At 32.2% G+C, this 16,108-nt stretch overlaps 1 protein-coding gene across 2 annotated transcripts in view; it reads right to left on the bottom strand.

Moving 5' to 3' along the window:
- LOC127700667 (ELKS/Rab6-interacting/CAST family member 1-like) overlaps positions 1 to 16,108 on the bottom strand; it is a 65,133-nt gene that overhangs the window by 45,863 nt on the left and 3,162 nt on the right. The window contains exon 1 of one of the 2 annotated variants that reach the window (XM_052204242.1): positions 306 to 3,447. The exons of the other annotated variant lie outside the window; for it this stretch is intronic. Coding sequence (XP_052060202.1) covers positions 306 to 3,299 — 2,994 coding nt within the window. The 5' untranslated portion in view covers positions 3,300 to 3,447. Of the gene's footprint in view, positions 1 to 305; positions 3,448 to 16,108 lie in introns of those variants that run through there. 2 annotated transcript variants of the gene reach the window in all.

The raw sequence follows: 16,108 nt of genomic DNA, 5'->3' as shown, positions 1-16,108 counted from the left end.
CAAACAAGTGTAAATGTTAAAAAAATAGTGCTGTTTTAAGAACATCAATAGTTGCAAGTATGAATCAAGGATTTGATGTTAGATGCAGCAGGACAGTAATTAACATTCAAAAATATTTGACTTGTTTTATGCCCAAAAAAATGATATTCTTTCCTGCCTGAAAATGCCCAGGATTTAAATTCAAATAGTGCTGACGGACATTTCTCTACATTCACGATATATCTAAACGCCAATATCAATATATCATATAACTGTTATGAGCTAAATTTGAATAAATTTAGCAGATTTAAAATATTTGTACAAACCTCTGGCACTTTTGGTAGTGTTACAACTCTGACCTGTGTACTTCCCACAGAGACATTTTTGTTTCCATTATTAACAAGATGTGAATGTTTTACTTGTTTAGGTGGTGGAGGATCGAGTGTGCTACTGATATCTGCTCTTACTGCTTCTGCATTATGAATTCCTTTATTATACTTTTTCACTGTAATTGTTGATGAGTGGCCTGTCCTTTCCTGTATAAATTCTTCTTGGTAGCCTTGTTTAAACATTTTAGCTGCCATGGTTGCTTTGACTGAATGATTAGTGTAATATCCCTTGTAGCCAGCATGTTTCATCATTTTTGAGATTAAATTATCTAACATGTTTTTCCCTAAAGGACATCTTGAAAATACTAATCTACTCTTACTTATCGGTAAGCTAGAGAAATCTCGTGAAGGACGAAACCAGAATATATCATTTACTTTAGGAATTATCAACATGTATTTTTCCAGCATATTATAGTAAGTACGAGGATTGTCTTCACATTTATATTGTTTAACTGGCTTGATTTTCTTGGATGAAACAGTAACTCTGGAGGTAAATTGCACATATTTTCCAGTTTCATCTTCACCAAATGCAAACTGACTAACACGCAGCTTCCAGAGTTCGTATGATGGGCCAACACAGAAAACTTTGCAAGTGTAAAAGTACACTGCATATAACAAACCCCATGACATGTCAAGACTGAACACTCCCTTTTCCCACAGAACTTGTTCTTGTTGGTCTGTTATCATTTGAGCCTGCTTTTTTGATACTCCAATACCCTGTTTTATCAGTTCACAACATCGATCATCTAATGCTTTATGAAATTTGGAAAACTCTTTCTTTGTGGAATCAAACAAGCTTAAATTAGTCCAACCTGACCGTCTGAAAATGCGCTGAAATCCAGCAATTAATGATCTAATTGAATTTGGAGGATAAGGAGCACCAGCACCATTCCTTACTTCATATATAAATTTAATCAACAATTCATTCAATTCTTCTTCTGTCACATTTTTGAACACAGTGTGTAGTAAAGGCACAGGTTTTTCGTTTGGATCTACATTAATCTTGTTTCTAGCTTTTGCCCAATCGTTCCAAGTATTGTTTGCCCAGTTATTATTCTTCAAGGTGTTTCCTGGAACAGATGAGTTAATTTTCTCAATATCAGTGCTGACGGCAGTGTTCTTTGATGCTGAAGTATTGTCTACATTGTCTGCTGCAAAAGCTTTATTTATGTCACAATGATCTCTACCTTCCAGAAAATTATATCTATCAACAGGAACCTTATCAGAGGCTTCATTTGCTAGAGAAGTCACATTTTCAATACAGAATGGTCCTTGGCAAAGGATTTCAGTAGGTATCATACTCTGCATGGCTACCCTAGTATATAACGAGTTTTCAGAACCCCCAGCAGAGGTCATATTTTCATTAATATTAGCATGAATTACAGTGCAAGTATTATCGCTGGTGATTTCACCTGGTTTTTCTTTTGGATAGATTTCAATGTCAGTTATTTCTATAGGCTCTTTTTTAATTTTCTTAACAGAAGCTTCTGACCTGGTTTCTTCATCTCTTTCTCTCTTCTTTTTATTACTTTTTTCTAATGATGATGGAAAGTATGAACTGCTTGTAACATTACAACTTAATACCTTGTTACTGGTGCTCTTTGTCACAATTGTGCTAACCATAGCTTGAACTCCAGCTGATTCATCATTCTCACAATTTGCCTGAAGATCGTCTCTTTCTAAATCTTTTTCCCTTAAATCATCTTTCGTATATGCAGAACCTTCTTCACTTGAATTGCATGAACTTTGAGAAGAATTTGGTTTTGGTAAAATTGGTTTAAGCTGCTGCAAAGCAGGTTTCTGTTGTGGTTTCATTTCAGATAGTTTTTTAATAATAATTTCATCAGCTATATCTTTTTTACGAGCTGTATAGGCTGTTTTTGCTACATAAAGCATCTTCACATCGATCCATCTTAATGCTTCTTTACTTCCCTCTTCAAGCATTGATATTATTTTTGACATGTAATCCCATGAATAGGTTTTTCCATTTTCATCGACCAAATCAAAAGCAAATTCAAACACTAGTTCCAGCAACTGTTTTTTACTCCTAATGCATTTAATAAGTTCCATAAAACTTGTGCAGGTTAAACCTTTACTCGCCAGATGTTTTTGTTTAGATGTTGCCCATTTTTTCCAATGAATTAAAGCCTTATCCATCCAGTTTATTTTGGAGTTTGGGTCAATTTGTGTTTGTTCTTTATTGTGAAGGTGTGTTTTGGTGTCTGTATTGGCGCATGATACTTTACCACTTTGATCATTCAACATACAAACATTTGTCACTAAACCTGTTGGATACACTTCTCCTGAATATAGGTTTGTACTTGCAATACCTACAGTTGAATTAGCACTATCATGCTGTTCATATTCTGGGTCTAACACTTCAGTTTTGATACAAGTATTTTCAATTTCCGATGTTGAGGGAATATTTTCATGCTGTTTGCTTAATGGTTCAGACTTGATATGAGTAATAATTTGTCTTTGTGATGGATTATCAGATGAATTAATATTTAGTAGTGGTGAAATCTGACCGATTTTCACAGAAAGATTTGCATTGTTTATATCTGTTGAAAGTGAGTGTCCTAGATTTTGACCTGTAGCCATTGGCTGCACCTGAAACAGCTGCTGTCCCACTTGGACATATGTACTGGTACCCTGAACAGCTTGTTGTCCTTGAATCACATGTTGCAAATGACCTTGAGATTGAATGCTCTGAACAAATGGCTGACTTTGTAGAAAGGATTGTCCTTGACTGGAACTTGATGATCCACTTGACATTTGTGTCTGAAGAACTGTTTGTGATCTAATGTCTAATGGCTGATTATAAGGTCCTAAGTCTAACTGTATACCTGAGGTAGAAGGCTGGGCCTGTTCATTCTGTTTGTGTACCTCACTATCTCCTTGCTTAACCACTGGTTTGTATAACACATACATTGTGTGATTATTCTAGTTTTAGTTCAGATAAGTCAATGTCAATTAACACTTACAATACACACAATTTTAATGTCTTCTTTTAACAGTGCACTGAATAATCCCAAAAAGAAAGAATGTTTTCAATTTCCACTGCTGTTAGCACAGGTATTGATTTTTGTGTCCTATGATTAGTAGTGTGTAATTTTACTTGTATCATGAAATAGTGATGGCATGGTGTAAATTGTAAACATGGTTGTTTTCCTTACCTGTGATTGTGAAAGATCATTCATCAGTATAACATGTAGGTATGCAAATTTTAAGAGAGTTTGTATAAACTTTTAAAAGTCTCTTGTTCTGCTTGGATTAAACACAGTGATTAATAAATTCCCATGAAAATACATAATATTTTTTTCTTCTTTTAATATACATTTTGTACTATTATAAGCTTACTTAAGGTTTAACAATTTAAATAAAATACACCCAATTATCAAAACATACCTTAGTCCAGTAAGTTTTTAGATTAATCATTAAATTTTATAGAATAAATTATACATAATATAACTGGTTTGAACATTAGTAAAGCGTAAACTTAAACAGGGCTCAGGGGTTCCTAAATCAAAGTTGCCATTATTTACACTATGCCACAAAAACTGTCATAAATCTTCTCAAGGTATTTAAATATGTGGGGCATCAATTGGGTTAAATAAACTTTATAGTATTATAGTATATTTTGTGTAATCATGTTTATTCAATTTCAATCATTCATTTAAGTATTTTTCAGTGCATATTAGATAAGATATTCCATTAGTGTAAAATCTAATCAATTGGATTGTTACTATATAAGTCAACATGTACAGCAATAAACAATAAACAAAACAAACATGTACATTGTACACTGTCATTTGACAAACAATATGTAAATATAGGAATATGTTTTCATATTAAACAGATTTTTAATAGCTGCCCATAGAGAAAATTTGTTCATGGAAATTTATACACGATGATGCTTCTAAGTAAACCAAACCTTACAGAAATTATTTTGATACATGTACAAAATGTAAGCTTAAAAAAATACATGTAGCATCTGACAAGGTAAGGTATAAAAGTCCTGAGGTGAACACTCTATTAACTCAACTAATTATATATATAAATGTAGTACATGTGTATGGAAAGCCTCAGCTGTCATATATTAGAGATTTACAAAACGTTATGCTGAAGCTTAAAATGTAAAGTTAAGACAGCGTGATGTTGAATTGAGTCACCAAAATGCTAACTCTAAATTACAATATGCAAAGTTGAATTTGCGCAATGTTGACTTGCAATGACAAGTGCTTTAGTCGTGATAGTATAATGATAAGTCACGATGTTGTGATGATATGCCAAACACACGTGACGTTGGATTTAAAGTACATGATGTGAAGTTGACGTTGCATGATGTTAGCTTGCAGATTGATACTGCTCAGTCATCCACATCGACAGCTATGATAACAAATAAAATGAATAGCTAAAATGTATGGTGCTGCCTTGTTATTAATAAATGTCGAGCTGAGATAGTACGATGTTATATCATTGTGATATTACGATTGGTCTATCATGCAATCTGTTGATTTAAAACACCATGATGCACAGTTGAAAGTATATGATGTTAAGTTAAGATAACACGATGCTACACCACTATATTGAAACGAAATGTTTACCATACAATTTATTGACTTAAAACAACACCATGCAACGTGTTGAGCTAAGATGCTCTCTTGAAATTACAGGACGTACAGTTGAAATTTTGTAATGCTAAGCTACGATAGCACGATGTTATATCATTATAATGTCACAGTAGGCTTATTATACAATTTGCTCATTTAAAACTACACAACGTACAGTTGAAAGTATGTGATGTTGAGCTATGATAGCACGATGTTATATCATAATAATATCACGATAGGCTTGCCATACAATATGCTCATTCAAAACTACACGACGTACAGTTGAAAGTACGTGTTGTTGAGCTAAGATAGCACGATGTTATATCATTATGACGTCACGAGAGGCTTATCATACAATGTGTTGACTTGAAACTACACGATGTAAATTTGAAGTAGTTTGGTCTTGACTTGAAACAGTAAAATGTTAAGTTATAAAAACAGAACGTAAAGTCAAAATAAAACAATGATAGGATGACATATACTTGTGCAGAATTGAAGATTTTTGGTGTTGACTTCGAATATAGTACAAATATTAGATCGTTTTATGTTAAATTGAAAGACAATAATGATGCGTAAAACATTACAGAATTATGTGAATTGAAACTGCAATTCTATGGAAAAGAATGAGGGACAAATCCCAAGGACTTTTTCTTCTTCATTTGCAAGTTCGGAGGCAAAATGATTCAATAAGCAAAAGAATTACCCATCGCTATATATTACACTTGAATATAGTTTTGCCGTATATTTTACATGTTTTGTTTGGATTTTTTTTTATGATTAAAAACCAGACTTTTTTTTATGAACAATATTTAAGAAAATATTTATCTATGTTGTGTGTTAATATATACAACATAATATTGTGCTTATAAGACTTATGACTGTGAGGGTCAAATTTTACTCAAATAAAATCACATCTATGTAAGAGTTAGCGGAGAATTTGTATTTACCACTCCCGTTTTCCACGAAATAGAACATAAGAATCTGGAGTCTTAATCTTAAAAAACAAAGATCAACTGATATGACAAATAATACGATTAGCGTAGGACTGAGAGGGTCAGAGCTATATCAGAATGTGACCCCACCCCCGGTCTTGTTAGAGGTATCTGAAAATTTGAATTTTCTTTTCCATGAAATAAAACAAAAGAATCTGGACTTAATCAAAAGTGATGCGATTACGACTTCCATAGAATGTCAGAGACAGTTTGTCGACTAGTTCGTTGAAAATTCGGCTAGGCAAGTAAAGTATGTCTTGTAACAAAGCAGGGTTTATTCATATTCATATCACACTTACATGTTCTCGTCCTGATATGCATGTGCTATTTGCCACTGTACGTAAAACGCACCCCTTTTCCCCGAAATAAAACAAAAGAATCTGGACTTAATCAAAAGCGATGCGATTACGATTTCCATAGAATGTCCGAGACAGTTTGTCGACTAGTTCGTTGAAAATTCGGCTAGGCAAGTAAAGTATGTCTTGTAACAAAGCAGGGTTTATTCATATTCATATCACACTTACATGTTCTCGTCCTGATATGCATGTGATATTTGCCACTGTACGTAAAACGCACCCTTTTCCCCGAAATAAAACCAAAAAATCTGGACTTAATCAAAACCGAAGCTATTTGGATTTCCATAGATTGTCAGAGTCGGTTTGTCAACTAGTTTGTTAAAAATTCGGCTAAGCAAGCAAAATATGTCTTGTACAGAGCCAAGATTTATTCATATTCATATTACACTTACATATTCTCGTCCTTATATGCATGTAATATTTGCCACTGTACACTAAATACAAATACATTTCCATCAATTCTTTTTTTATGAAAAGGAGCATATTTTAAGCACGTTCATCGATTTGACACCCAGTAGTTCATGTTTTTTGGGATTACCTCGTAAATTATAACACATTCCTTCTTTATTTGCAAAATCGCCAAGTGACGGGTGCCACATATGAAACAGGATCTGCTTACTCTTCTGGAGCACCTGAGATCACCCCTTTTTTGAGGGTTTCGTGTTGCTCAGTTTTTGATTTTCTATATGTTGCGCTTAATATACTGTTGTTTGGCTTTTGATCTTTTTTCTCTCGTTTATTTCGTTTTATTTTTGGGAGCTACCATTTGATTTTTATTGGGGGGCTAGAATGAAATTTGAAAAAGGCAGGACAGGAGTTTTGAGTAAAAAAAGGCAGGATGAGCAACTTGGCAAAAAAAAAAGGCAGGATGACAATTTATGTAAAAAAAAAGTCAGAATAAACTAATAAATAAAAAAAGCAGGACCGAATAGAGTGAAAAATAAAAAGGCAGGACAGAGATTACAACTAAAAAAAGGCAGGACAAAATTTTTCGTCCTAGCTACCCCCCCCCCCCCCCCCCCCATAAAAATCACATGGTAGCTCCCTTAGATTCTCATATAGCTCAACACAATCGGTCTAGATCTAAAAAAATATACATATTTTGAGAGAGGAATGTTATTCATATGTAGTACTTTTCATCTTGATGAAGAAAATTATGAGATTTATCTGATGAAGAAAATTATGAGATTTATCTGATTAAAACGACTATTTGTTTTTGAATACAGAACGTTTTTTGCATATGTTTTTCAACTTTTCCATATAGGGGAGATAACTCGGATAACATTATTTTTTTGTCGTTTTTGATTTTTTTGATTTTTTTGCTATGGCATTGTCAGTCTGTTTTCGACTTATGAGTTTGAAATCCCTTTGGCATATTTCGTCTCTAATGATGGAATGTGTAGGGACTTTATCTATTTTGTTTTGTAGACAGAAAACGAGTCTCGTGATCCCAATTTTTATTTTTATTTTCTAACATTGAGTTTTCCATGTATAGTTTATACAAAATCTGACAATACTGCATAACCTGTAGCTTGCAAAATGCTCTGTGGCCCAAACTTTTTATTATGTTTTTCAAAAAAGAATAAACTAATTTTGGCAAATAATTAAAAAAAATCTACCGATTTTAATTTAGACCACACTTATGAAAACTATGAGAGAGAGAGAGAGAGAGAGAGACTGTTGACATTAAAAAAAACATATCTACAAATTAATCAAAGCAATACCAAAATAATTCATGGACTTTAACAATTTTTACAGATTTTTGATTTTTTTTTTCTTTGAAAACACTTATAGATAGAGAGAAGCTGCAAAGAACCAAGAAAATCATTATGGACAAGAAAATAAGTGACAGAAATCATTAATTGGCTTCTTATTATAAGTTATAGGGGTCATTGTCCATTAAGGACTTTACCAATTTAAAAAAAATAAAATATTCTCCAAGTGGATATATACATAAACCTGGGCACTATCTTACTTGGTGCTGGAAAAATGGTTGGCACTGCTGTAAATGATGTATTTTTTTATTTGAAAGTTGACGATTTAGACTGGAGGCTCTAGGTCAAATTTCATTAGGTTTCATATAGACTTCATGTATGAGCGAAAAGTATACAACAGAATCTACCATACTTTATGTTTGGGTTGGCCCCATGCAGTAGGATTCTTCCACCTATGAATTCTGTTTGCTTTATTTCGTGGAAAAGAAAATTCAAATTTCAGATACCTCTAACAAGACCGGGGGTGGGGGTCACATTTTGATATAGCTTTGACCCTCTCAGTCCTACGCTAATCGTATTATTTGTCATATCAGTTGATCTTTGTTTTTTAAGATTAAGACTCCAGATTCTTATGTTCTATTTCGTGGAAAACGGGAGTGGTATATACAAATTCTCCGCTAACTCTTACATAGATGTGATTTTATATGAGTAAAATTTGACCCTCACAGTCATAAGTCTTATAAGCACAATATTATGTTGTATATATTAACACACATCATAGATAAATATTTTCTTAAATATTGTTCATAAAAAAAAGTCTGGTTTTTAATCATAAAAAAAAAATCCAAAAAAAACATGTAAAATATACGGCAAAACTATATTCAAGTGTAATATATAGCGATGGGTAATTCTTTTGCTTAATGAATCATTTTGCCTCCGAACTTGCAATTGAAGAAGAAAAAATCCTTGGGATTTGTCCCTCATTCTTTTCCATAGAATTGCAGTTTCAATTCACATAATTCTGTAATGTTTTACGCAACATTATTGTCTTTCAATTTAACATAAAACGATCTAATATTTGTACTATATTCGAAGTCAACACCAAAAATCTTCAATTCTGCACAAGTATATGTCATCCTATCATTGTTTTATTTTGACTTTACGTTCTGTTTTTATAACTTAACATTTTACTGTTTCAAGTCAAGACCAAACTACTTCAAATTTACATCGTGTAGTTTCAAGTCAACACATTGTATGATAAGCCTCTCGTGACGTCATAATGATATAACATCGTGCTATCTTAGCTCAACAACACGTACTTTCAACTGTACGTCGTGTAGTTTTGAATGAGCATATTGTATGGCAAGCCTATCGTGATATTATTATGATATAACATCGTGCTATCATAGCTCAACATCACATACTTTCAACTGTACGTTGTGTAGTTTTAAATGAGCATATTGTATGATAAGCCTATCGTGACATTCACATGATATAGCAACATGCTATCTTAGCTTAACATCACCTAGTTTTAACTGAAAATCATGTAGTTTTAAATGAGCATATCGTGTGGTAAGCCTATCGTGACATTCTAATGATATAACAACGTGCTATCTTAGCTTAACACCACGTACTTTCAGCTGTACGTGGTGTAATTTTAGATGAGCAAATTGTATAATAAGCCTATCGTGACATTATAATGATATAACATTGTGCTATCGTAGCTTAGCATTACAAAATTTCAACTGTACGTCCTGTAATTTCAAGAGAGCATCTTAGCTCAACACGTTGCATCGTGTTGTTTTAAGTCAACAAATTGTATGGTAAACATTTCGTTTCAATATAGTGGTGTAGCATCGTGTTATCTTAACTTAACATCATATACTTTCAACTGTGCATCATGGTGTTTTAAATCAACAGATTGCATGATAGACCAATCGTAATATCACAATGATATAACATCGTACTATCTCAGCTCGACATTTATTAATAACAAGGCAGCACCATACATTTTAGCTATTCATTTTATTTGTTATCATAGCTGTCGATGTGGATGACTGAGCAGTATCAATCTGCAAGCTAACATCATGCAACGTCAACTTCACATCATGTACTTTAAACCCAACGTCACGTGTGTTTGGCATATCATCACAACATCGTGACTTATCATTATACTATCACGACTAAAGCACTTGTCATTGCAAGTCAACATTGCGCAAATTCAACTTTGCATATTGTAATTTAGAGTTAGCATTTTGGTGACTCAATTCAACATCACGCTGTCTTAACTTTACATTTTAAGCTTCAGCATAACGTTTTGTAAATCTCTAATATATGACAGCTGAGGCTTTCCATACATGTGCATTGATTATGTAACAAACTTCAGTATAACTGTATATGCCTTAAGGTCAGGGTTTTATTTAATATTCCATTAGTGAACACTAATCGGGTAGATGTTCAATCAAATGGGTGAGTAAATAAACTGCTTCGCTGAGCGCAGCTGGATACGCCCGCAGAGGTCCAACTCTGAACAGTTGGGGCAAAAATGGACACAATATTCAAGCTTGATACAGGTCTGAATTTGGATTGTAATTAAATATTTGACATATTATAGGTTTCTGAATAAATGTAGTAAAAAAACTTAAAATTGGTTATATGAATTGAATTTATATACAATTAAAGATTTCTTTCTGTTGTGCAATACACTGTGCTGTTGCGCAATACTAGTAAATCTGTTGTCAGACTATAAACAAATAAAGTTCAATAACTTCTCAATGTTATATTAGAAATTTATAAAAAAAACTAAACGGAGGTTATCTTAATAGATATAAATCAGTCATCAAAGTTTAATGAAAACTACTCTAAGCACTTTAAGGATATTGTCCAAAAACTTGAAAATCCCCCCTTTTTTATGAATAAAATCTTGTAACTCGGAAACATAAAATCTAAAATTTATAAAAATCAAAAGGGAGCTTACAACAATAGATATAAACAATTTACCAAAGTTTCATAAAATATGCTGAAAGCATTTTTGAGTTATGTTCTCCCCAGAATTTTCAAATAGCACCATGGAAATTAACATACCACTGGTTTTCCAAAAAGTATAGCACCATGGCCCCTATACATTCTATTATAAAATCATCCAAGAAAGCACGATGGTAGAAAATATAGCACCAGGGTACCTCGGTGCTTTAATGCCCTGGGGAGAACACTGGGTATAATTGTTAGAACAGATACGTTTCTACATGCATATTGCAGTCTGCAACTTGTGAAGATGTAAAAAATATGACAAGTATAATTACATAAACATCATTTTGTAATTGAATATCTGAGTATATTTTATAAATAATATCAATATTTTAAATAAATTGTTTGTCATGGGGATGGAAAGTATGATGATGATGATGATGATGGATGGCTGCTTAACATCCAGCGGCAAATCATCATGCATATTCAGGACAAGAACATGTTAATATAACATGTAATATGAATATTAACCCGGCTTTGTACTAGACCAACATGCTGAACCAGAATTTTAACGTGCTACATCACAAGGTAACAGTCCGCAGGAAGACATGTCACCTTACCAGGACATATTATTCAGACTTTGAGCCAACCAGTCTTTGCTCTCACTCCTTAATGTCACATGCTTATCAGAGACACAGCAAATATCAATTTTAAAGTCTTTGTTTTGACCTGGCCAGGTTACGAACCCATGACCTCCTGCACTCGAGGCAAACATGTTACCACAAGACCACTGAGGCGGTTGGCATGGAAAGTTAAATAAACTGTTAACACAGAGATATGTCTTGCCTTTTTGTTATTTTGATAGTAAAATGCAAACGTTGAAATTAAAATAGCAATACTTTAACATGTAAGTTATGCAAAATATTCAAAGTCAATGAACCATGACTGAAGGTACAGGGCCAAACCATCTCCATGGAAATGAGATGTGCCAATGCTAGTACAACTGCATATCAAATATCATTGACTTACCATAAACTGACCTAATCACAAATTTATACCGGTTCATGTAAACTAAGCAAAAGTTTCAAAGTCAATAGACCATGACTGAAGGGGCGGGCCAAATATTCTCCATGGAAAATGTGCCAACGCTAATACAACTGCATACCAAATATCATTGGCCTACAACTAGTGGTTCCCTAAAAACTAACCCAATCATAAACTAATACATTGTTGATGCCGCCGCAGAAACAGCATACCTTTGTCTAGCTTTTGGACTCCATCAAATCCAGACAAAAAGAATGTTCATCTCACTGCAGTGTGTACTCACCAAATAAAAACAACAGATAGAGAACAGGAATGAAATATATATATGTAAGCAAAAATGTTAAGAAGGGACTAAAAATAAAACCTGAAAGCATGTTGATGTATATAATTTTTGTAGTATAAATTGTAATTGGCATACATGTAGGCATTTTTTTATGCACATCTGTACTTTTGTTTGTTTGTTGGTTGGTTGGTGTTTAAAGTCACAAGAAACGAGTGTCCAGTAATCATAATGTTAAGGAAATTATTGAACCAATGCATGCATATTTTCTAAACCAAGTCCTCTGTGCAAGTTTTTTACATTTATTACAAATGATCATCAAGTATAATCAAGAGAAAAACTATTTCATTCAGTGATTGTTGATCCAAAATTTTGGTTGTGTTCGAAAATTAGAGTATGGGAAGACAATAATTAAATAGCAGTACATTTTGAAGACCTTGATAAAATAAAGCTTTTAAAGGATTTTCTTTTAAAAAGTAGCCTAAGTACCCATGTTTTATAGTAAAACTAAAGTATATAAAACATATTTAACTTTTGTGTTAAATTAACTTAAATTTGAAGGATCATATGACTTTAAGGTCAACCTACATGTATGCTATATATATCATGGTGGAGGAAGCTAGACCACCAGGTCAGGAGAGATTGACCATGAAACTTAAGACAGAAAAATTTGCAATCCATGACAGTTATTTTTTTTCAATTACAAATCTGTATTGCTTACTGGTAAAACAGTGTAAATAGCATTTATGCTACATGATTTTTAGGGATATTATTTACACTTATAAAAGTCTGTGCCAAAAATCACTAGCACTAGTTAAGCCTATGGCTGGTAAAAACTGTTTTTGAATAGTAAAAATTTTTCAAATAATTCATTTATATTTAGTATAATCATGATAATTTACACAATCTAATTAAAATTAAATCCTTGAATTGCTCCTGGGAGCAATTAAAGGATTTAACTCTAATTAGATTGATATTTGCATGAAATGTGTCAGCAGTTTTGGGCTTTATAGGTATAAAAGTTATTGGCACAGACTGACATATCAATGGTTACCATGTAAATTAATTGATATACATTTGTGCATGTACATTGATTCATTGACATGCAATACATGAAGTCCAAAATGTAAATTACTGTAAGTTGATCTAGTTTACTTCTCAATAAACCGTGACAGTAATAAAGTCTTTAATAACAGTTATAAGAATTTGTTATCAGTACAAAATGTAATTTAGCATCTACATATCTCTAGCTGGTTCAAGACAGTTGATCTCTTAACAAATTGCAGAATATCAAGAAATATCAAGAGCAATTACTGCATACATGTATTTCAGTCCATGAAAATACTAGTAACAGGTTGGGAAAGGTGTTATTCAGCAAATAAGAAAGGAAACAATTAACATTTATACATATATATGTCTTGTATATTCCTTGCTAGTCACAAATTTATTATTATTACATGTAGTTATGCATACATGTACCTTTAAATATGCATTTAAGTTTTATGTCAATTGCAGTGAATTGATCGATTAGCTTTTCTTCCTTTCATTTTGTAACTGCTTTAATTACAATGTACAGTATAATAAAAGTTATCATGAACATTTGTACTAATATTTGAAAACCCATCAAATAACAACCTACACAATACAATTGCAGGCATACATGTATTCATCTTCATTTACGCTGTATATCTTAAAATGTTCATTTGTAACCCCTGGTTGTTCAAGGTTATATTTCTTATTACAAATAATTGATTCCAATCCTGTGCCATTATTAGAGGATAACAATATCAAAATCTGTTATGTTAAATTTATCAATAATAACATTATTATCCCCCTATCTGGGCTGAATCTATCAACATCATCAATAAACTGTGACAATATCCCATTATTATTAAATAGAAGTTTATAATATGAAGGCAATTCAGTTATGTTTGACAAGCACTTGAGAAATAAGTACATATGTACATATGTTTGATGACAGCACCTGCATGGCACAAAAGTTCATTGATCCTAGCTTATTTCTTGACATAGTCATACATGTACATGTAGATACAGTGGATGAGTTGATATTTTATTCAGCTGATGAAGTCGGTATCGAAGAATAAGATGTCATTATTCTTTTTCTGCAATTTGTATAGACAATACATTTCTTGATGCAGAATATGAGATAACATGTTGTTTTATAATTTTTTAAAACTCTGTTCATTGCATTGGTATAAAACATAACGATAGTCTTTTAGTTGTATGAATTAAGTCGCATACATTTTATTGATAAACTGATGTGGATGGAAATGAAAAGCTTGAAGTTGCTGCATTAGTACATTGCATCATTGCCTAATATTTTTCATGTATATGTCACCAGGCTTATTTGGACTTAATTCTAATTTTATTGTTTATTTAGAAATTGGACTTTTAGAAAACTTATTATTTTACAAATTCAAATATTTACATGTATAGACAAATAATGTGTTTATCTTAATTAGTGACATATGATTTTCAAATGTTTGTGACAGATTTATTTATTGAGTAACAGAAATTAATATGAATGACATTAATTCATACTAAAGGTGTGAAAATTATTGAAAGAATGAGATTATATATGAGTATTACAAATTATAATTATCTTTTATATTAATTAATGTGAATGCTGTCACTTATGGCTTAAGGTTAAGAAATGTCATTTTAATTGAGTATTGTCATGTTAATGGAGTATTGTCTATTTCCGATATTTAGTATAAATACTTATTGTAAACTTTGTAAAATCAGTACGATCAGAAGTAATATACTTTGAGTTAGAAAGTAAGATACAGTAGGAGTCACATTATATTGACATTGTCCTTTGTATATGTTATATTAGTACTTTGGCTTGGAATTAAATTATATAACTTGAATGTGTTGGATCTCGTGAACTACAACAATTAGTTCCTGATATTGGTGACCTCCATAGTTTAATTGTTTTTCTAATGATTTTACAAATAAAATCATGACCCTGTAACATTTAGGGAGCCAAGACAAGAGTACCAACTGCGCCCCTATTGGTTACATATAACCGGTTCTGTCTGTGTTCTAAGAAAATATATGGGGCAATATAGGATCAAAGGGAAAATGTACAAATTCCAAACTGGAGATTAATGTATATATTATAAGTTTCCATTAAAAGTTTGTGTTACATCCAGCTGTAAAGGTAAATTTACATGTCAAAGAATGTACATGTATATTAGCAGCCATTTGCACCCTTGGCAATGGATTAGATAATAGATGTTGATAGATGGCTGTTTAATGTTAAATGCAATGGATTAGAGTAAATTCAGTATCCTTGAAAGAAAGCTAGCTATATATATAGTAGCCCAGTTATATCATTATCATGAAATTACTGTGTTCATATACAATAGGCTTTTCCCATTCACATTATCTAGTATTGGTCTAAATGTTTTTCCAAGTTGCAGTTTGATTTGATCAACTGGAAACATATTTTAACCAATTCTTTTTTTTTAAATGAAATGTTTTTATTATGAAGCCAGTGCAGTGTAACAAACAAATATATTTTGTAGTTGAAAGCAGTTTTAATACATTTATGTATGTAGCAAAACACCAGATTTTTTCTCAACTTTTTTTCACTTTAGGGTGAATAGATAATTTCTTTTCATTTCTAGTCATGTGTAAAATAACAGGGTTAAATAGTATCATTTATTATCACCTTTCTAACAGCCTAATCTTAACCAAATCTTTCAAGGCCCACTGATCTAAATGATCCTAACACGCAAATTTGAAAA

The sequence above is a fragment of the Mytilus californianus genome, unplaced genomic scaffold (genome assembly GCF_021869535.1).
Source record: "Mytilus californianus isolate M0D057914Y unplaced genomic scaffold, xbMytCali1.0.p SCAF_1, whole genome shotgun sequence".
Taxonomy (NCBI): domain Eukaryota; kingdom Metazoa; phylum Mollusca; class Bivalvia; order Mytilida; family Mytilidae; genus Mytilus; species Mytilus californianus.
Note: the sequence above shows the minus strand (reverse complement) of the source record. Positions and strands in the feature narration are given on the sequence as shown.